The sequence below is a fragment of the Larimichthys crocea genome, chromosome XV, assembly GCF_000972845.2.
Source record: "Larimichthys crocea isolate SSNF chromosome XV, L_crocea_2.0, whole genome shotgun sequence".
Taxonomy (NCBI): Eukaryota; Metazoa; Chordata; class Actinopteri; family Sciaenidae; genus Larimichthys; species Larimichthys crocea.
In genome coordinates, this window is record NC_040025.1 from 13,681,895 (window position 1) to 13,704,035 (window position 22,141).

The following is a 22,141-nucleotide window of genomic DNA, read 5'->3' on the forward strand; positions in this document are numbered from 1 at the left end:
CCAGAGGAGAGGGAGTCAAATATAGCAGCACACACACACACACACACACACGCACACGCACACACACATTCCCACACATATACAGTTTCATGCAGCGGCCTGTCCTGGCTCTGACCCAAGAGACCGAACCCACATGTGGTTTCAGGTGTGTACATGTGTGTACTTTCTAAAAAATGCTGCATCATCAATGGATTCAGAGAGCGCATTGTGAAGGATAAATGGGGTGTGTGTGTGTGTGTGTGTGTGTGTGTGTGTGGGTGTGTGAGTGTGTCCACACTGAGAGAAAGAAGACAAGTAAAGACGAGTTAGAGAAACAAGGTGAAGAAGCGAGGACGGATAAAACAAAACAGCAAAATTCAAACTCGTCTTTAAAAGATTTTCCAAATTTTAAACCCAGATTAATTTTTTAAAAGAATCAATAGAGAGTTCGAACGTTCTCAGTTTTCTTCTTAAATGTTTCTCTGCTCGATATCTTTTGCTCTGTTGATAAAACAAAAAAGTGACGGCACCTCCGACTCTGGACGTTACGATATTCAATTATGATTAATTAATCGATTATAAAACTCAGATTTCAGCAACAGGAACAGAAAATGTTCCTGACAACAGCACAGGAAACTAATCTGTCATGTTTTTGTGTCTGTCAGCTCTAGAAATGATAAAATATATATTTTATATTATGATAAAATCACGATTATAGCAGATAACTACTTCTTTGCACATAAGAAAGCCGGATACGCTGTAAATAATAATCTCATTGTGTTACAGGTTTATGTGTTTCAGACTCTGTATTTTAAAATAAAGCTGTTTGAACTTGAACTTGAGCGGCAGACGGAGGTTGAGGATATCAGGGTCAAATGTTACTGAGTACCAGGAGCAGACAGACAGGAGGGAATGTAGGGCATCTCACACACACATATGCACGCACACACACACACACACACACACACACACACACACACACCTGAACATCGAAAGTGTCCTTCAGATAAATTAGAAACAAACTTATAAATCCTTATTACATTATTTATATACACATATTTCATCATTACACATTAAAAACAGACGGAATACAAAAAGAACTTTATACAGACGACTGTACAAACACACAGATATGTGGTACGATCCTTCATTTGAACTGCTGACGTTTGATTTTGACAATGACTGTTGTTTGTTCTCGTCCACACATGCCGTCTGTGGCAGTGTTTCTTAACCTGTGGAAACCAGAAAAAAACATTCATGCAACACAAAGTTCTAATAATTATTTTATCAGAATAATTTTAGCAGTGGCGGCACGCTGATTTATGGCACTGATGCAAAAAGTAGCTGAGCGACAGCTGAGATCCTCGTCTGGAGGAAGATTTATAGTTTGCATGAGTTCAGCTGGTTAATGGGACAGGTGTGTAGTTTACAGCAGCTGTGTGTGTGTGTGTGTGTGTGTGTGTGTGTGTGTGTGTGTGTGTGTGTGTGTGTGTGATAAAAATAGTAACTACAAGAAGAGAAATAGATTGATGTGACTGTGCTGCCTCCTGGTGGACAGAGTAATGAGGTTCGATTAGAAGTTTGATTAGTTCACAGTTGGTGTGTTTCTCTCTGAACATTTCTGTGTGTTTACATGAATTTCAGAATGACTTGTGTGTCGCTGTTCGTTGTGTTTGATGCCAATTCTGACTTCGACGTGCACGTCTTCACGGTTCCCTGTCGGCTGTAAACCGTCACACACCTCGTGTGAAACGTTCTTGGGTTGAAACCCCAGAAATATGACGTCAAACCGTCCTCTTAAGTTCACTTCAATCTTCTGTGTAATTTCTGTAATTCTCCAAAAAGGTTAATGAAAAAAAATGATAACAAATCTTCCAACATGTTGGCAGTTTTGTGTTGGCTTCGGCTTCCCGCCTCATTTAAGTTTGGACTGTAATCATCTTTTCAAACTGAATATTTGAGTTAATTATTCTCTATACATTTATATTATCTTTGATCTGCTGCATTATTGTCTCAATTCATTGATTCATTGTTTACAAAACTAGAGAATTTTTGGCATTTTCTGTCTATTATATAAATCTATTATAAAAATCTTATTAAAAAAATGTTGCCAATTCTCTAACAAAGTCTCTTCTCCGTGTAAAACCAGCTTCGCTGCCCCTCTGTGGCGGTGAGCATGTACTGCAGGAGGTTGGTGGGCGGTCAGTCCAGCTCGTAGGAGCTGCTGTCCATGTGGACTTTGAGGGACTTGAAGTCCGGCCTGTCTGCTGGGTCGGCACTCCAACATTTCAGCATGATCTGGTAGAGGAAGGCGGGACATTTGGCCGGAGCTGGCAACCTGTAGCCGCTGGAAACCTGCTGGTACGCTTCCTGGTTGCTTAAAGCTGAGGAGGGCGAGCGATGGAGGGAAACAGGTAGAGAGAGAAAAGAGACGGAGAGGAGGTTAAACATTTGTTTCAACCAACCGAACCTTTCAATTTCTCCTGACTCTAGTCACAGTCCTGAAGTGACCTGCATGCGTGAAAGCACAATAACAAAGACGTTACCCACAACATGCTGGATTTGTGATGCAATAACAAAGACGAGTTTGTGGAGCTGCTTCTTCTTCAAACAGACCGCGTACAAAACAGACTTAGACAGACTTTCAACCCAGCACAGAACTCTAACAAATGTCAGTGTAGAGTGTGAACGTCAAGATTTAAAACCACACATGAAAGTGGTTCAAGTAGAGATCCTAAAGCACCTCTAATGTAAGTGATGGGAGATATTTTCCTTTGTTTTTAACAGTGCCTGGTAGTAACATTAGTATTTTCTCACTGTGGTCCACGTCTGAAGACCTGAGGGCAGCAGAGAATGTTTATATTTTTAAGAGCAAACTGCATAATGCTTTATAATGGGGTAGGCAGTAGGCGGAGATGTTTTATTGTGTGACGCACTTTGTGTTACATAGGAGGAGCTGGACTGTGTTGCTGCTATCCAAATAAAGTTTGATTCAGTTCAGCTCTTCAGTTTAGTCAAATAGTTGAATATCGAACAGTATTCTTCATCCCTGCTATTTATAAATGATATTTCTAACACATCAGATCCATTCCACCGACCTGGGTAAGGAATGCCTCCGTAGGTGGTAATCTCATAAAGCAGGACACCAAAGGACCAGACGTCTGACTTGTTGGAGAACTTCCCGTGGCTGATGGCTTCGGGAGCGCTCCACTTGTAGGGAATCTTTTTATCTTCTGTGATGTAGAACGGCTCCTGCAGGAGGAATCTTTGTCTTAAACTCAACACGCTTCATTTGACTTCAGATGAGACACACACAAACTTCCCTCCCGTCTTACCTTGATCACCCTGGCCAGTCCAAAGTCGGCCACCTTACAGATGTAGTCCTCTCCCACCAGGACGTTTCGAGCTGCCAAATCTCTGTGAATGCTGTTCTTCTCCTCCAGGTATGACATCCCATCAGCCACCTGGGCACCCATGTCGATGAGGGACGCAACGTCTTGTTTCTGTCCCTCTGGACCTGAAAAGAACAACTGGCATTGAGAATTGGACGCACTACAATTCAACAGCACAACAAAGGTCCACGCTGCTGAACTTAAACCACACCATGACGGGCAAAATGTGACCCTAACCTAACCTAACCTAACCTAACCTTGGGGCTGTCACAAAAGACAGAAGTAGAAGAAGAACACACTGAGGTTCACCTCTGAGGAAACTCAGCAAGCTGCCTTTCTCCATCAGCTCGGTGATGATGTAGTAAGGCGGCGCAGCCGTGCAGACCGCAAACAGAGAGATGAGGTGACGATGGCGCAGGCTCTTCAGAATCTGGACTTCCCTGTGGAATTCACGGTGATTCAGCTCCGAGTCTGGAGAGAGACGGACGAAGGTGTGTTAATAGAAAGAAAACGGGGAGGATGGATGGAAAAGAGGAACAGAAACAAAAGGGGAACAAGAAAGAGGGAAACCAAAGAAACCACTTTCAACAAGTGTGACAGCACGTAGCAAGAAATAAACACAGCTCGAGAAGACGGATTTTCTGTGTTTCACATTATTTTAAAGAACAGAAACTTTAATGTGGCGTTAGTGTCTATTATTAATTAAACTATGCTAACTGTGGAAAGTACGCAATGAATTGAAACTAAGTAACGTCTCACGCAACACACACACACACACACACATACACACACACACACACACACACACACACAGTAAATATCTTTGCATGCTTCTGTTGCCTTCATTGTGGTTTGATCTTGGTCTTGAGCTGAGCAGACACTTTATTTTTTACTAATCTTAGCAAACTGTACACAGAGCAGCTGACTGGTCGCAGATGTGCACGATCACATGGATTGATGTTTGGAGCACGGTCTGTCTGTCGTGCAGTGAAGTTCAGTTTTAGATCACCTAAATCTCAGTTAAGACTTTCAGTAAAAGTAATACTACTCCAATAATATTCAAGCTCACTTCGAGTTCACTTCACGTTGGTTAATCGACCCACAGAACAGCTCCAACTGCATGCCAGAAAAAATGACCATTGGCTTAATTTGTTAATATTTGTGCAACATCAAACGTCAAACACAACTGATCCGGCACAAATTCAACCAAATCTGGCTAAACGCACACAGTGTCTGACCGGTTTATGGCACAAAACATGTAGTCACACACTACGTGCATGAATGTGACTCTGTACGTTCCAGCGATCTCATTTTGTCTGTTAAATTTATTTCAGAGATTCCTCTACGTTCCACTAGAGGGAGGTTAGGTACACGTTACATAATCTTGAGTTTGAGCGATGCCTGTAAATGATGAAGCAACCTTCTTTCTTCCTGTTTGGAAAGGGAGTTCATGCATTCTTACTGTAAAACAAATGAGTCATCAGCATAATCAGTCAAGTTTTAGTGTCTTACTTCACGACAGTGCGATGATTCCACGATGCACTCGCTTGACCTTCTACAGCCGCATGTTAAAACACGTGTTGTGACTTTAGCACGTACTGTACGTACTGTAAGTCGTGATAAAAGGATGACCGACTTCTACTCATAGATTTTACTGATTGTTGCACAACAGTGCGTCACTTAAATTCCACACATACCATCATCTGAGGTGGTTCAATAGGTATTATCATGATATGGACATGAGTCTCTCCATTCTTGTTAAACCACACCCAGTTTCGCTCGAATGTGGTCGAACATGTTATCCACCAAACACAGGTCAGGCTTCTTTTCTTCTTTAGGTTTACTTCAGATATTTTGTGCCGTATGATTGGTCCAGGTCAGATTTAGCTTTGCTTTGCACACAACACTGAAGCAGGAGGAACGGTTGTACACCCGCTGAAGGACATTCACACCCACACATCTCGAGTTGTGTTGCTAAATGATGAATAAGATACAAAGGTTGTGATCTACACTCATTTTTTTGTGCTTTGTGCTTTGTTTATATCAAGGACTATAGCTGTACTGGGCAGGTGTTGTAGATTATTAATCTGGCACAATATTACGAGATTTTATAGAGACATTTAGGTGTAAAACTTTAACTTTTTTATAAGTACAGTTGTCTTAAAACTGATCTTTTTTAAAACTGCTCCATACCAGTAAAGATCTGAGATATGAGCTGATTCCTGCAGTGTGCCAGAACAAGAGTTCAGGTCAACACGATGGCGGCAGGTAAGAGCAGGGTGACTTTGTAACTGTCCAGGGACTTACAGATGAAAAATAGCCTCATGACTAACCCTGGTGCATTTATAGCAATGTGTATGAATGTTCGCTGTCCCACCAACCTGAGAAAAAAATAACAAAAACCATAAATACCACTTTTGAGGATCTTGATGGCGACTTTAATCATGTTCTTCCAGCGTCCCCGGTAGACATCAGCGAAGTAGCCGCTGCCCAGCTGCTCCTCCAGGGAGAACTCCTCCTTCGGGAGCTCCCACTCGTCCACCGTGAAATGACTCAAATCTGGAGTGGTGGGCTTTTTCTGAAACACACATGCAGAAACTTGTAGGTCAGATTCATGCACATGACACTAATCTGACTATTATTTTGTCTACTGATCGATTGTTTTGTCAGTAAATTAATGGAATTGTTTCAGCTCTAGTTGAAATCATACAGAAATAAACGATAAACAATAAAAGATGGGTTCAGTTTTTCCAAGTCTTAAAACAATTTGTCAGGTCTATAAAGGGGTGGAAGGTTTCTGGAAACTTTCCATGGGAAAATAAGCTCAGGAATTTTGGGAATAAAACTTTCCATGGGAAAATAAGCTCAGGAATTTTGGGAATATTCCAAATCGGAAACTCCATGTAAATTAACATGAATTAACTGGAAATTGGGGGTAATTTAAATATTAAATACCAATATTTTTATAACAATATTATCTAGTCCACAAGCTCAAATGTGTCTTCAACAGTCTCTGTGTGCTCTGGGCTCTAAAGTGTGGTCCAGGTACAGAAATCACCTGTGCAGGTAGGGGGCGTGGCCTCAGCAGCCCTGCAGTAAGCAGTGTGCTATGTGCATGTGACTGAGGAAGAGCAGATATTCAAGTGGACCTGCAGGAAATCTGGTTGTTTTGGTCAAGATTATGCTAAAATATATTTTCCCCAACAATAAATTCCTGTTAATTCCCATAAAATATATTTTCCCCAACAATAAATTCCTGTTAATTCCCATGAAAAGTTTCCAACTTTAAAAAATTCCTGGAATTTTACAGCCCTATTCACCACTTCCATTGGAAGCTTGTTAGAAAATTATCTTTTTAAATGGACAGTCTGAGCAGGAGGAATGAACATTGTGTGTTCATGTATCGGATTTAAGGTTATTTTCTTTAACCAATCAGTATCAGTGACACATTTGTGCCACAACCGTAATTATAAGTCAACTCAGCTGTGGTAGTTTGGTAGTCTTTGGCACTGGGTTGTTTTAAGAACCAATTTTGACGTGTTACAAACAGAGCAATGGAAAACAAAACAGCAAAAAACCACAATGCAACAATGAAGCGGGTATTGTATGTGGAAGAGGAAAGTTCTTGTCTGTTTTTAGAAGTGAAACGTTGCTTGCCCTTCAGAGTTCCTCCTCTAAGTCATGTTGCATAAAAACGTCAAGAATGCAATGCAACAATGGCAGCAACAATGTAGTTTCTTCAGTTCTTTCAACATGTCTGGGTTACCATACATTCTGCCCGATATGTCACTTCTCCAGCTCTGCTGTATGTTTTCCTAAAATAAATTTTGTGTTCCGGCTCCGTTAATAGAAATCACATATACGCGAACACAAGAAAGCATGTTAACTCACAAAGCTCTACTTGAGACATCTTGCTAAATGTCCACACTTCTTGTTTTCACATGACCAGAAAGAAGAGGAACAAACGATTGAACCAGCCAACACAGTCCGTCTTACCCTCTTGCAGGGGTTTCCCAGTTTGTGTGCAGTGTTCAGGCTGTTGGCACAGTAGAACTCCACCAGGTCGATCAGAGACGTGAAGAACCGGTTTGGTTCCACGTAAAAACCATTGTCGTTTCCTTGAAGGACCTTAAAGTGCTTCACTCGATCGTTTGACCTCACTGCAGAAAGATTCACACAAACGGACACAGTCAGAAACGAGCAGTGTTCCTGACATCATTGGCATTAGATTACTTCATATTTAGGACGTTGTAGGTTGTGGTGATTATGATCTGAAGATTCCAAAGAAAGATGAAATATTGAGACTTTCCAACATGAATATTTTGAAACTGGAAGCTTTAGTTTATTACAACTTGGATCTAATTTTTTTGTAGGCTTCACCAACAGTTTAACTTGTATTATTCATTGTTATAGAGGGCTACAGGGTTTACATATTTTTGTAGATTCCCTTGACAAAAATGTGAATGGGATTTTTGCATTGGATTTTGTATTATTGTAGAAATCAATCTTTGTGATAGTTCATTATATTTGCACATTTTGTTCAGCATGACAATCTTTATTAATGAACGCCACTTTTATGATTTTTAATGAACGCACTTGGCAAAAGTAACCGCTACAAAGGGACTACGCCGCGGTTGCACGACTTCAATGTCAGATCTTATTTCAGACATCTAAACAAAGACAACTCAACCCTCCGAGACGAGGGAGTGGGGACGAGCATCTCGTTTCAGAACTCATTCCTGTAAACACAGTGCTGCAATAAATCCTTCATTAGGTTTATAAGTCAAAACTATTTAATCACCACAAACTTCAACCTTGCGCGAAGCTGAATCAACATGTTTGGCGGCATTTCAAAACATCTCAAAGACCCCTGAATGGTTCCTGAATGTTGTAGGTCATGTTGCACGCTGCACGAAATTATGGAAAACATAAATACTGACATTTTCTGTGGTTACGCTTGTGCTGCTGCTCTTTGAAAGGGCATCAGTTAAATGCCTTGTGACAGGAATGAGCTGTAGAGATGCTGGTAGTTGGATTTTTATCATCGCGCAGAGCCGAGCTGGCTGTTTCCGTTTACAGTCTTTGTGCTAAGCTAAGCTTCTGCTGGGTGCCGCTTCATATTTTATCTTCACAGATATGAAAGAGGTATTGATCTTCTCGTGTAACCTTGCGCCAGGAAAAAGGAATAAGCAAATCTACCGATCAATGTCTTTCATGAACGAGCAAGTCGTGCATTTTTTGTTTTCAAGAACTGCTGAACTCAGAAATGATCTCTGGATCAGGTTGTAGTTTTTTGCCAGCATGGTAAAAACTGTGAAACTGACACGTGAGCGATATAAACTTTAAGGGGAATGACCTTGACCTTATAACACTGTCCATGCAGGAACGTGCATAACAGCCAACAACTGTAGTAGTTCAGGTTTAAAACTCAAGTGTGCAGGATGTAGCAGGAGAGATTGTTTTCAGTATCGGCACATGTGGCTACGTTGGCCTCGTTTATTCACCTACCCGAGTTCTTGGCATCGTTCTGGACAGTTTGAAATGTTTATTCTCATAATCAGAACTGACATCAGTTTGAGGAGCTCACCATTCATACACATTCACACTTCAGGAGCAATTTGGGGTTCAGTATCTTGCCCAAGGACACTTCGACATGCAGCCTGGAGGGGATCGACCCGCCGATCGTCTAATTAGTGGACGACCCGCTGTTTATACTACGTCGCCTGACTTCGCTGTGTCCACGGATGAGAAAAGTACTTAAAGCATTGTATTTGGGAGTGTGGGCAGTCTGTCTGTCAGGCCGATTGTTATCCTTTTAATTTGACACTTCACTTCCTCCATATATGACTCATCAATACTCAGATAAACCCGACCCTCTTTTCTAACTGAAGTGAAACTCTTTTCTCACGGCTCTCATTCTGTTTTTTTGGGCTTTCCCATCATCCCTTTCCTCCTTCTCGTCTTGCCTGAAAGAACGTATCCGATGTCGTCTTTCTCGCTTTGCCGGATGAGGAAAGCTCCGTGGTCGTTTCCTGGAGCCAGCAGGTGACTTTGGGCCTCGAAGCGGTTCATTCTCCCAAAAAACCACCTGGATCAGGACAGAAAGGCGTAAAAATGAGAGTAATTATTTAATTAAACACTGAAAGTCTTCGTAGCACATGTGTGCAGTATATAAAACGTTGAAAACATTGTCTGCTATTTCTGAAAAGGCGTCAACACCCGGAGCTCTTTGGCCTCATCTCTATAAATTATCAGCAGCTGTTGACATGGTGGGAAAACCACGTTACACACTTCCCATTCTATCGAGGCAGCAAATAGACAGAGGAGACGACAAAACAAGAAGTAGTGAAGCGGACTGTCGTAATGTTTGTGCCCCAGTTTGCATCACACACAGACAGACATGGGTCGCTTACATTATGAAAGGTTACTGACAGTGTTTCCTAGAAGAGAGGACTCAGCTGGGAGGAGATGTGTGGTGACAGGAAGTGAGAAAATATTTGCTGGTGCAAAACGAAAGGCAGAGAAGTTTTTAATCCAAAGCTCCAAACACACGATGTGAAAACTGAAAATCTCAGACCTACAGTCGAAGCGATGATTGACATATTTAAGTTTTTTTAACACTCTTTTGGTCTCCTGAAGAAGATTAAGACGTGTAATAAGTGTATTTTGTATGAAATTTAGTGGCATCTAGCAGTGTAGCTGCTGAATGCAACCCCCTCGTCTCACCTTCTCCAATAGTGGTCGCAAAACTTGTGCAAAACGTTTAGTTTGTCCTTTCTGTTCAAAACGCTGGACTCTACAGAGGAGGAACGAGCAACTGTAGATATAAAACTCATTAAACGTAACAAGAACAAATGATTCTTGTTTTCAGGTGATTACACATGAATGAAAACAGTGTTATGAATCACATTTTTTGCCATGTTCTGTAAATTGATAAGGTGGATAAGTGTCAGCAGGTGCTTCCTCATGGTGGGAACGAGTCTCTGTAAATAATATTATGCAGAGCTCAGCCAGGAGCTGCTCTCTGTGGAAAGTGTCGTGACTTCTTTCATGATCTGACGCTATAGAAATAAAACTTTAATGAAGGTATGATGGGTATCTTTGTCACGACATAGAAACACGTGACAGACGTGAACAGCTGAATACAAGTCCGACCAGTACCGACACATTTCCAGTGTGTACCACCTGCTCCAGTTTAGAGGAAGTGGAATGTGACCGTGGCATGAGTTTCCTCCATGTTGACGCACATTCATCTTCTGTGAGTCAGATCAGTCCACGAAGCTTTAAATCTTTACAGCACACACAGTTCCACTTTTTATAGTTAAAGATCTCGACTGTAAAACAGTGTGAGGCTGTAAATTAGTTAATTATTTAAGATTTCAGATAATTATTTAGTGCACAGGTGAATCTGGACTGTGTAGCTGCATCCACAGCTTCAGCCTCACACCTGTCAAACCTCTGAACCTTAATTAACCGCCCCTCTTTCAGGTTCAGGTCCAGCATTTCAAGACTTTTGTGTCAGATTTTGAGGTTTTACCTTCAGTACAGTAATAAAATAGAAAGCTGCACAGTGTTTTTGTGGCTGCAGTGTAATGTGATGTAATCCTCAGTGCAGTCAGGTGCAGGTGCAGCAAACAGGTTTGCTTTGTGTGTTTGTGCAGCTTCCTGCTGACAATCATTTCTCCTGTTTTAAAGATCTAAACTTCTCTCAGCACCTCACTTCTTGTTTCAGGACTTTCAGGACTCAAACTTTTAAGAAGAAGTATCTGAGGCACTCACGGTTGTATTTCTAAGGATTCAGCCCTGGCCAGGTAGTTGTTTGGCACGATCCCGGTGCTCAGGACGCATCCGTTCTTGTCGATCTTCCTCGCCGTCCACCAGTCCCCGGTGCGGCTGATGACGCTGAACAGGTCCCCCTCCTGGAAGGACAGCTCGTCCTTGTGCCGGGACTCGAACCCCCATATCGCCGTGTAGATGGAGCCGATCTCGGGCCCCCTCTCGTGCACAGACGACGCCGGGCTCGGGCTCGGGCTCGGTGTCTCCTCCTCCACACCGCCGGTGCCCCCGGTGCCCGCTTCATTCCCGACATTTACTCCTCCAGCTGCGGGTTTCTTGTCGCCAAATATCCTCTGCCACAGCTGATCCAGACACGGACAGGCTTTGCGCAGACACTCACCCATAGATGACCATGAATGCTGCCGCACCTGTTGGACAGGTAGAAGGATGACGCGCCAGGAATCCTCGGTGTGCGTCCACAGGGGACCGGGACCTGCTCACAGCGGGACCGGGACCTGCTCACAGCGGGACCAGCGGGACCGGGACCTGCTCACAGCGGGACTGCTGCTGTCGATGAAGTGACAGAAGCTTCCTGGAGGCAGGCGGTAATGAACCCGCCTCTCACACATGCGTCGTCAATCTCAAACTCTGCTGGGTTAAGAACAGTTTGCAGGTATTTGTACTTCAGGTAGTAATCCAGGCAAATATTTTTACTCCATTACATTTATTTTACAGCTAAAGTTTCTCATTATTGTTTAATGATACAAAAATACATTTAAAATATATTTCTGCATTAATACAGGTGAAAAAGTCAAACATTAACAAGACATCCAGGACTGTTATAGTCTTTACATTACAGTTATTATACAGTCACAGGCCTGCAGTGCATCAGTCTGCACGATGAATACTTTAATTCACTTTTTCATAGTGCCAAATCAACAAGTTCTAGACGTACTCTATTATTTACAGAGACAATTCCCACCCTGAGCATGAAGTATGTTTTGTACTTTTATTTTTAGTTAGAGTATTTCATGCACTGTGGTAATACTACTTATAAATCTATTTTATCCACAGGGATAGATGTATGAGATGGAGGTCAATTTCTAAAAGCCTGTACAAATACAGGTACAGCAGGTGCAGCAGGTACAGCTCTCGATCTACTGTCTATACTTATTTCTATATTTATACGAAGGCTGTTGCTTGGCGGTGTGTAAAAATACCATAACAAAGGATGAGAACTCTCTAAAACACGATCTGTGAAGTCAGAATACATACATAAATGTTGTAGTTTTCTTTTTTGGGTTTGAACATCTTGAATCAAATTCAGGGTTCAGTCTTGAATCATGGGTCAGACAGGTTCCCCGGTCCTGAACGTTTCTCCCCAGTCCGGAGGTTCCTCTCACTTGATTGACAGCTTGGATTCACTCTGAAGCTATTTATGGAAGTTTGCAGTGTTGAGTCATTTCTTTGTCTTGTTCTGGCTCCATGAGAACAATGCAGCGGAACATCAAACACATTCTCTGCATACAAATCATCAAGTTTAAAATGCATTCATTCACTCCTCATTGGTTTCAACTGTCACAGTTCTGACTGCGTCTGCTGCCAAACTATCCAACCTGCCTGCTTCAGGTTAACGGCGTGATGTTTTTGGCAAAACTTCAGACCAAAGAAAACAAAGTACACCACTGATCAACATGTATGTATTAGACCTTACTTCAGAGGATTTAAAGTACTAATTCCATACTTAAAAGGACAGATCAGGTGTTCTGTATCATGCTGCAACACGGCACGTCACAGTCCAATGAACCTAGAGTTTTTAAGATATTTCTGGATTTTAAAGGTTGATTCTTAGAGGAACAGTGAGGCACTCTTGAGTCTAAATGCAAAACCTTTTTAATTATGAACATATTCGTAAACATTTCTGCCCAAAGCGTCACATTCATCAGGTAGTTTTCGTTGGAAATTTAGACAGAATGGGAGGAAAATATACTCATTTAACTTCTCTGCCTCAGGTTCTAGCTTCATCCTCCATTCTTTTATTTGTGAAGAAATAAGTGGATTGTTTTGCATTCATATGAAAAAGACAGACAATTCAAAACAATACTTAAAAATACTTTTATTCTTTACACTACTGGTGTCTGTACCGTGATGGCACGCATCCTAAAACATGAAACTCGATCTCGTGATTTGGTGATTATGGCTAAATTTTCCTGAACTTGGCTTCGTCTGCTGTAAAAGTCATGCATAAAAGACAAAAGTTGCATTGTTCTCAAATTGCATTGCTCTGCAACATCATTGTACAATTCAGTGGTGCAGAAATCCCCCCAGTCCATACTCTGAAGTGTAGTGTGAGGACAGTCTGTAGTGTAAACATAGGCACTCTAGTTGTAACTGGCCATCACTGTGGGTTTAATAAGTCAACACATGGCTCCGTGGTCCAAGCACTGCATCAGCCCCCAGCGTCATCACAGGAGGAGAAAACAGACACCACAGCATTCTAGAAGAAACTTGCATCCAGGTGTTTTAAACTTGTAACATCAGCCAACACCTTCTCGAATTCCAGTAACAGAAGGTGGGCTGAATAAAATACTTCATGCTCGTGGGCTAACGGTGCAACTGGATGAACTGAATGGGGCGGTATTCCAAAAATATCCATGGTGGGCTTTCTCGCTCCAGACTTCCTCTGGCTAAGCTGTCTGGCTTTCTTTTGCTTTCCTGCACACATGAACAGGACAGATATTATAATCCTGGAGCTCTTCTCAGCTTTCCGAATGTTATTGGACCGCTGGGATCAAATTCTGATGAGTAGAGTCATCTTTGGGGGTTGTGACGCTTCTTTTTCTGGTGGTTGTGAATTGGGGGAAAGTGCTTTTAGGGCTGTGCGATGTGATGATGATCCCGATAGTTAGAGCCCTCTGTGGCTTCATAGACCAGCTCCTGACTGGGACCTGGTGCAGTGACTTCCTGGAGACTCACTGACACTGAGATTACCAGAAAACCATTGGAGACTATGTTTGTGTACAAAACAAAGCAGATACAACACAATGGACGAGGTTTACAGGTGTTGATAGGCGTGTTTTTTAACTGTGGACAGAGCCAGGCGAATCGTCTCCATAGTTAATGTAGGAACATGAGAACAGAAAATCCTAAGACGGTGAATTATTTATGCCTTACTCACATGCCATATGTACAAAGAAGGAGTTATTGGTCATAATCATTCAGATAAATGTGATCTATCGATATTTTACAGCTGACGTCGATGGGGATTTGGTCATTATAAGATCCTGTGCTTCCAAAACTAAGGAGATGGACGCGTTTCATCCTCTGGGGAACACGATCAGATGAACCTTTTGAACATTATTTTCCTACAGACCAAAGCGTTGGACCAACAGTGATCCACATCAGCAGCAGGTCTCTAGCGTGGCTTAAAAAAAAAAAAAAATCAGCAAGCTCTTAATTATTGCACATAACCTCGATTTTCTTTAGCACTGGCTTTGCAGTCAATAGACAGGTTATTAGTTTAAGTCCTGACCTGTTGGTTTGATAACATTTCAAAGTGTGCATACACAGACATGGCACATACAGCAGTAACAAAACATCGTTTAGAAAACACATACGAGGGTATAAAATTAAAAACCGTTGGTTCTGTGAGTGTGCTGAGGTTTTTTTTTAGTGTATTTACACTTCTCTAAGGCTGTTTGTCCATTTTAGCCCAAGAAGTTACGATTCCTCGATATCCGCTGCTTCTTCTGAACATTTCACTTCAGTCTGTGTTTGTATCGTTTGTATACCCTGTTGTGGAAGTGCGTTAAGAGGGAGGAGAACATCCCCCTTTCCTCCCTTCATGTTTGCACCCTCTCTTCATCCTCCACGCTTCTCAAACCTCTATAGTCTTGAAGTATATCCTGGCGTATATTGAATCCAACTGGCTGTGCAGGGCGTGGAAGGAGGGTCTCTTGGAGGGCTCGGCGGTCCAGCAGTCCATCATGATGCGGTAAATGTTCTGAGGACAGCGGGTTGGACAGGGCAGCCGAAACCCAGACGACAGCAGATCCAACACTTCTTTGTTGCTTTTTCCTGGAAGGAAGGAAATAAAAATTTAAAAAACAAGTTGGAGATTTCATTTTATGAACTGCACGAGGAGGAAGGTCGATGGTCGATGATGTAAAATAAATGAACCATGATTTGTAGCTGCGTTTGTGGCAGCAGGACAGCGTGTGTTCGTGGTAATGAAGGAACTATAGTACAGCTCATTATTTTTAATAACAATGGAGCTCTATGACACAGAGGAAGAAGATTTATCAGGCTGATGCACAATAGTACAAACTCATTGTTGGTTCCCAGGAAATTATTTGATGATTATATATTTACATCCTCCAAAACCTTCCTGTATTTTTCCAATATGTCTCCAATCATTTGATCTCATCGACCTTTTCATGCTGAAAATCAGCTGATCTTTAAAAACAAACTCTACATTTTGGATAGTAACAGGTGATTACAGCTGCATTCTCCAACAACATTATTCCAACATGCTCATCAACAAAATACTGTAAACCCTCTGTCTAACTGAGAGGGATGTGAACACACACCGAGACAACACCCAGTACTTCTAAGTCCAGTATGTAACTGCGAGAGTTTGCAGACTTCTTGTACTTTCTATTGATTAACAAACATTAACACAGAATCAATATTCAGCTGTAACTCTCCATGAAAAAAGTCGTTGACATTTTACCGTCGTAAGGCATCTTGCCGCGTGACATCATTTCATAGAGCAGGACCCCGAACGACCAGACGTCAGATTTCACGGAGAAGCGTTGGTAGATCGCGGCTTCGGGAGCCGTCCAACGCACCGGGATCTTCGTGTTTCGACTGGCTGTATACACACTGTCCTGGAGAGAGAGGCGACAGAAAACTTCAGTGTTTCAACATTTAGCTTTTTGGATTTCTCACATTTAAAACTATAAAGCCCCAACAGACGTTTCTTCTCCAACAGTCAGTGTGTATTCAGCTGACGGGATGTTCAGAGGATTACATAAACCTGTTTCTGCTCTTTACTACAAGATTTCCTTACACAGCAAAAAATGCAGCTTTGAAGCTTCTATATGAATAAAATATTGTGTTTTGGGAGCTGCTCTCGCACCAGAGAGACAGACAGAGAGATGATGGAGCTATGCATGAAGAATTTATGAGTTTACAAAGAACAACAAAGCAGATTATACATATTTCAAAAGAACAAGACTTATTCTGAAATAAGGAAACGGCTCATGAGAGATGAGACGACCAAAATAACCTCCCCTTCATCTGTGTGCATGCAGCCTCTCACTGATACGCTTCCTGTTTACCTTGATAATCCGAGCCAGGCCGAAGTCGGCCACCTTGCAGACCAGATCTTCTCCCACCAGGATGTTCCTGGCAGCCAGGTCCCTGTGGACGATGTTTCTGTCCTCCAGGTAGGCCATGCCCTCCGCAATCTGACTCCCCATGTAGATGAGATGAGCTGATGTCAGCACCTGGCCTTCAGCAGCTGAACACACAAATTTTACCTTCGAGTTAGTAAATCATACATACAGCCACTTTATTATATTATCTACTGATCCTGGCCTCAGTCTATAGTGTTCATTGCCCTTTTCTGTAAACTAAAATAATCTGTGAGTTCTCATTTTTACTAGACTTTTAAAAACATTTTTTAATGTTAAAAATGTCATTTAAGAAGTTGTTCAAGTCGTAAAAAAAGAAAATGTTAGTCTAAAAAAAAGTCAAAAAGTCGTAAAAAATATCATACAAAAAAAATGTCGTAGAAAAAAATAATCATACAAAAAAAATTGAATAAAAATGTCATAAAAAAATGTCGTACAAAAAAAAAAATGTCGTACAAAAAAAGATGTCATACAAAAAAAAAGTCGTACAAAAAAAATGAATAAAAAATGTTGTACAAAAAAATAAATAAAAAATGTCATGCAAAAAAATAAATAAAAAATGTCGTACAAAAAAAGAAACGTCAACAACAAAACCAAAAACAAGGCGTACAAAACAACGTCGTAAAAAACAGATGTTATACAAAAAAAAATGTCGTACAAAAAAAATAAATAAAAAAATGCATACAAAAAAAGTCATAAAACTGTGTACAAAAAATAAATACAAAACTGTCTACAAAAAAAGTCATAAAAAAACTTTGTACAAAAAAAACATAAATAAAAAATGTCATACAAAAAAAAGTCATAAACAATGTCGTACAAAAAAAAAAAAGTCATTAAAAAAAAATGTTGTACAAAAAAAAAAATGAATAAAAACTTTCATAAAAAAAACAAAATGTTGCTACAAAAAAAATTAAAAAAACTGTTTTTTTTTTTTTTTGTCATACAAAAAAATACATAAAAAATGTTCGTACAAACAAAAATTTCATAAAAAAAAAGTCGTACAAAAAAAACAAAAAAAAACATGTCGTACAAAAAAAAGTCGTTACAAAAAAAACCAATGTACAAAACAAATGTCATACAAAAAAATAAAAAATGTCATGCCAAAAACTAAATAAAAAATGTCCCGTACAAAAAAAAAATGTCATAAAAAAAAAAAGTCGTACAAAAAAAACAAAAAAAAGCGTAACAAAAAAAAATGTCGTACAAAAAAAATATGTCATACAAAAAAAGTCGTACAAAAAAAAATTACTAAAAAATGTTGTACAAAAAAATAAATAAAAAAAGTCACCAAAAAAATAAATAAAAAATGTCCGTACAAAAAAAAATGTCAGAAAAAACCGTCGTACAAAAAAACAAAACAAAAAAGGATACAAAAAAATGTTTCGTACAAAAACAAAAGTCGTACAAAAAAAAAAATATTTGTCCAAAAAAATGTCTCAGACAAAAAAAAAAAAAAATGTCATTGCAACAAAATAAAAAAAAATGTCGTACAAAAAAAAAATGCCTAAAAAAAAAGTTTACAACAAAAAACACACATAAAAACAAAAAAAAGGGCGTACAAAAAAATGTCGTACAAAAAAAAAGTCATACAAAACCATGAATAAAAAAAATGTCATAACAAAAAGTGTACAAAAAAAAGATGTCCTACAAAAAAAAAATGTCATACAAAAAAATGAATAAAACATGTCATACAAAACACACACAAAACAAAATGTTGTACAAAAAAAAATGAATAAAAAAATGTCATACAAACAATAAATAAAAAAATGTCGTACACCAAAAAAAATGTCCTAAAAAAAACGTCGTACAAAAAAAAAACAAAAAAACGGCGTACAAAAAAACTGTCGCTACAAACAAAACAGTTCATAACAAAAAAAAATTGAACAAATGTCATACAAAAAAGTCGTACCAAACAAAAGGATGTCATACAAAAAAAAAATGTCATACAAAAAAAAGAATTAAAAAATGTCATACAAAAAAACAAAAAAAAAATGTTGTTACAAAAGCATAAATAAAAAATGTCTAAAAAACAGTCGTACAAAAAAAACAAAAAAAAAGGGTACAAAAAAAATGTCGTACAAAAAAAAGTGTACAAAAAAAAATATGTCCAAAAAACTGTCATACAAAAAAAATAAATAAAAAATGTGATGCAAAAAAATAAATACAAAAATTGTCGTACAAAAACCAATGTCATAAAAACAAAGTTGTACAAAAAAACACAAAACAGGCGTAAAAACAAAATCAATGTCGTACAAAAAAAGATGTCATACAAAAAAAAAATGTCGTACAAAAAAAATGAATAAAAAATGTTGTACAAAAAAATAAATAAAAAATGTCATACAAAAAAATAAATAAAAAATGTCGTACAAAAAATATAAAAAAAAAGTCGTACAAAAAAACCCAAAAAAAAGGCGTACAAAAAAAATGTCATACAAAAAAAAGATGTCATACAAAAAAATGTCGTACAAAAAAAAAAGAATAAAAAATGTCATACAAAAAAAAATAAAAAATGTTGTACAAAAAAATAAAAAATGTCGTACAAAAAAATGTCATAAAAAAAGGCGTACAAAAAAAATGTCGTACAAAAAAAAGTCGTAAAAAAAAAAATATTGTACAAAAAAATGTCATGCAAAAAAAATAAATAAAAAATGTCATGCAAAAAAATAAATAAAAAATGTCGTACAAAAAAAAATGTCATAAAAAAAAGTCGTACAAAAAAAACAAAAAAAAGGCGTACAAAAAAAATGTCGTACAAAAAAATAAATATTGTACAAAAAATTGTCATACATAAAATTAGTGTCGTGATATCAGATTTTCCCCATTGTGGTCTAAATAATTGACATTAATGATACTGTCATACTGTGTATAGTCTAATTTATCTTTATATTTTGTCACCTAACTTTCAACACTGTGAAGGTGAGTTACCGCCACCTGCCACGTTGGATTGCGAACACGTGTTATCAGATATTATATTTGGACTCAAACAAACTTGAGGCGTGTTCGTTGTTCCAGTCTGACTGTTTGTGTTTTATGTTGCTGATTTCTAACTCGTCATTCCCAGAAACAGCTCTGCTGTGAACCAGAGGGTCAAGTTTCAAGATTAAACAGCTCATAAAGCTGAAAGTTTATCACGGCCCAGATAAGCGAATATATATCTCATCAGACAGGCAGGAACTCATTCAGGTTACTCCTGTTTGAGTCACTGAGACAGCAGCATAAACTGTTCTGTTCATTGTTTGCACGAGATGTCAGATCCTCTTTTGTAGGGAGGAAACATGAGTTCTCACATCATGCGTGTAGTTTTATTGTAGAGAACTTTAATGCAACATATTGTCTGATACCTTAACCAGATTCTGAAGGAAGTATTCTTTTCTTCCAGCACTGAATGAGGCGTTTCAGTGACGTAAAAGCATTACTGGAACCGGGAAACTACTTCTACGCAGAAGGCAGATAAGTCCAGTAATCACACACACACACACACACACACACACACACACACACACACACTAAGACTCGCTGTGATTAAAACCTTTTGTAAAACGTCAGAACAATATTTCTGTGCCGTGCCGAGCTGCCAGGACAGATTAGAATTCCATTTGCTTTGGATTTAAGGCGGACAGATTTAACGTCTCTTGGCCTAAATACTGTTTCAGAGGCTGTTCAAAGAAGAAACGTCTGAGGTAACAGCTGAAATACTCAAAAAGAAAAGCCAAGAAAATCACTTCCCGTTTTAAAGCTCTTTGAATATGAAAGCATCAGCAGAGTCTCCTGTCACGAAGCAGGAACAGGAAGCAAACCAACTCAGACGAGATGTTGTGAGGAACTGATTTACCAGATTTGTGTTGCGTGCAGTAATATTACAGCCGTGTCCTCGCCTCGGGTTTGTGATATTATCTGTGTGTTTTTCAGCACTCACAGGCGAGGTAGGACTTGAGGCTTCCTTTGCTCATGAGCTCGGTCACGATGTAGACCGGCTCTCCTCTGGAGCACATGGCCAACAGCTGGATCAGCTTCGGGTGATGGAGGCTCTTCAGTGCCTGGACCTCCTTCACAAACTCGTCCTGCTTCGTGTCCTCTGGAGGAAGAAGTACACAATCACTGATTATCTTAGTTTCATGTCATTCATTTGGTTTGACATTTTTGACGTCATTTTTTAACATTATTTCTTTGTTAAAGTCGTAAAAAAAGAAAATGTTAGTCTTAAAAAAAGTCAAAAAGTCGTAAAAAATATCGTACAAAAAAAATGTCGTACAAAAAAAAAGTCATACAAAAAAAATTGAATAAAAATGTCATAAAAAAATGTCGTACAAAAAAAAAAATGTCGTACAAAAAAAGATGTCATACAAAAAAAAAGTCGTACAAAAAAAATGAATAAAAAATGTTGTACAAAAAAATAAATAAAAAATGTCATGCAAAAAAATAAATAAAAAATGTCGGATTGTTTCCTTTTTGTTGTTTTATGCCCTTCCTTTTTTTTGTAGATATTTTTTAACGACCTTTTCGAACTTTTTTTAAAGACTAACATTTTCTTTTTTTACGACGTTCACGACTTTAAAGAATTTAATCAATTTAAAAAAATGACGTCAAAATGAAAAAAAGAATGACTGAAACTAAAGATAATCGAGGATTGTGTACTCTCTCCTCCAGAGGACACAAGCCCGGACGCGACGGTTTGTGAAGGAGGTCCAGAAACTGAGAGACTCCATCAATCGAAGCTGATCAGCTGTTGGCCTGTGCTCCAGAGGAGAGCCGGTCTACCTCGTGACCGAGTCAGAGCAAAGGAACCTTAAGTCCTACCTCGCCTGTGAGTGCTGAAAAAACAACAGATAATAATTACAACCGAGGCGAGCGAGGACCGGCCTGTAATATTAACTGCACGCAACACAAATCTGGTAAATCTGTCCTCCTCAACATCTCGTCTGAAGTTGGTTTATTCCTGTTTCTGCTTCGTGACAGGAGACTCCCTGATGCGTTTCCTTTCAAAGAGCTTTAAAACGGGAAAGTGTATTTCGTTTTCTTGGCTTTTCTTTTTAGTATTCAGCTGTTACCTCAGACGTTTTCTTCTCTGAAAGACGCTCCTGAAAACAGTTTTAGGCCAAGAGACGTTAAATCTGTCCTCCCTTTAAATCCAAAGCAAATGGAATTCTATCTGTCCTGGCTAGCTCGGCGCGGCACCGAATATGTTTGCAGTTTTACAAAAGGTTTTAATCACAAGCGAGTCTTAGAGTGTGTGTGTGTGTGTGTGTGTGTGTGTGTGTGTGTGTGTGTGTGTGTGTGTGTGATTATGGTCTTATCTGGCTTCTGCGTAGAAGTGTTTCCCGGTTTCCAGTAACGCTTTTACGTCCCAGAAACGCCTCATTCAGTGCTGGAAGAAAGAATACTCCTTTCAGAATCTTGTTACGGTATCAGACAATATGTTGATCATAGTTCTCTACAATTAAAACTACACGCATGATGTGAGACTCCGTTTCCTCCCTACAAAAGAGGCTCTGACATTCTCGTGCAAAAATGAACAGAACAGTTTGCTGCTGTCTCAGTGACTCAAACAGCTGAATGAGTTCCTGCCTGTCTTGTCCG

At 39.4% G+C, this 22,141-nt stretch overlaps 2 protein-coding genes across 2 annotated transcripts in view; both read right to left on the minus strand.

Moving 5' to 3' along the window:
• Positions 1-1,009: 1,009 nt before the first annotated feature.
• Positions 1,010-11,693, minus strand: ptk6b (PTK6 protein tyrosine kinase 6b). The gene is made up of 8 exons (XM_019267064.2): positions 11,151-11,693; positions 9,338-9,459; positions 7,368-7,531; positions 5,784-5,949; positions 3,681-3,842; positions 3,315-3,496; positions 3,078-3,231; positions 1,010-2,363 (listed from the first exon to the last, which is right to left on the minus strand). The coding sequence occupies exons 1-8, from the start codon at positions 11,549-11,551 to the stop codon at positions 2,182-2,184; spliced, it is 1,533 nt and encodes a 510-aa protein (XP_019122609.2). The 5' UTR covers positions 11,552-11,693; the 3' UTR covers positions 1,010-2,181.
• Positions 11,694-13,248: 1,555 nt separating this feature from the next.
• Positions 13,249-22,141, minus strand: part of srms (src-related kinase lacking C-terminal regulatory tyrosine and N-terminal myristylation sites) — a 22,363-nt gene continuing 13,470 nt past the window's right edge. The window contains exons 5-8 of the mRNA XM_027288478.1: positions 20,481-20,639; positions 16,490-16,671; positions 15,880-16,036; positions 13,249-15,224 (exon numbers count right to left, since the gene is read on the minus strand). Of these exons, the coding sequence (XP_027144279.1) occupies positions 15,025-15,224; positions 15,880-16,036; positions 16,490-16,671; positions 20,481-20,639 (698 nt within the window). The 3' untranslated portion in view covers positions 13,249-15,024. The remainder of the gene's footprint in view (positions 15,225-15,879; positions 16,037-16,489; positions 16,672-20,480; positions 20,640-22,141) is intronic.

Bases quoted from the DNA above. Each gene is read 5' to 3' on its own strand.
- ptk6b (XM_019267064.2), bottom strand. From the start codon at position 11,551: ATGGGTGAGTGTCTGCGCAAAGCCTGTCCGTGTCTGGATCAGCTGTGG. The intron at 3,843-5,783 runs GTATTTATGGTT...GTCTCTCTCCAG, and splicing joins CATCAAGATCCTCAAAAGTG to ACTCGGAGCTGAATCACCGT. The intron at 2,364-3,077 runs GTCGGTGGAATG...CGCCCTCCTCAG, and splicing joins CGGAGGCATTCCTTACCCAG to CTTTAAGCAACCAGGAAGCG.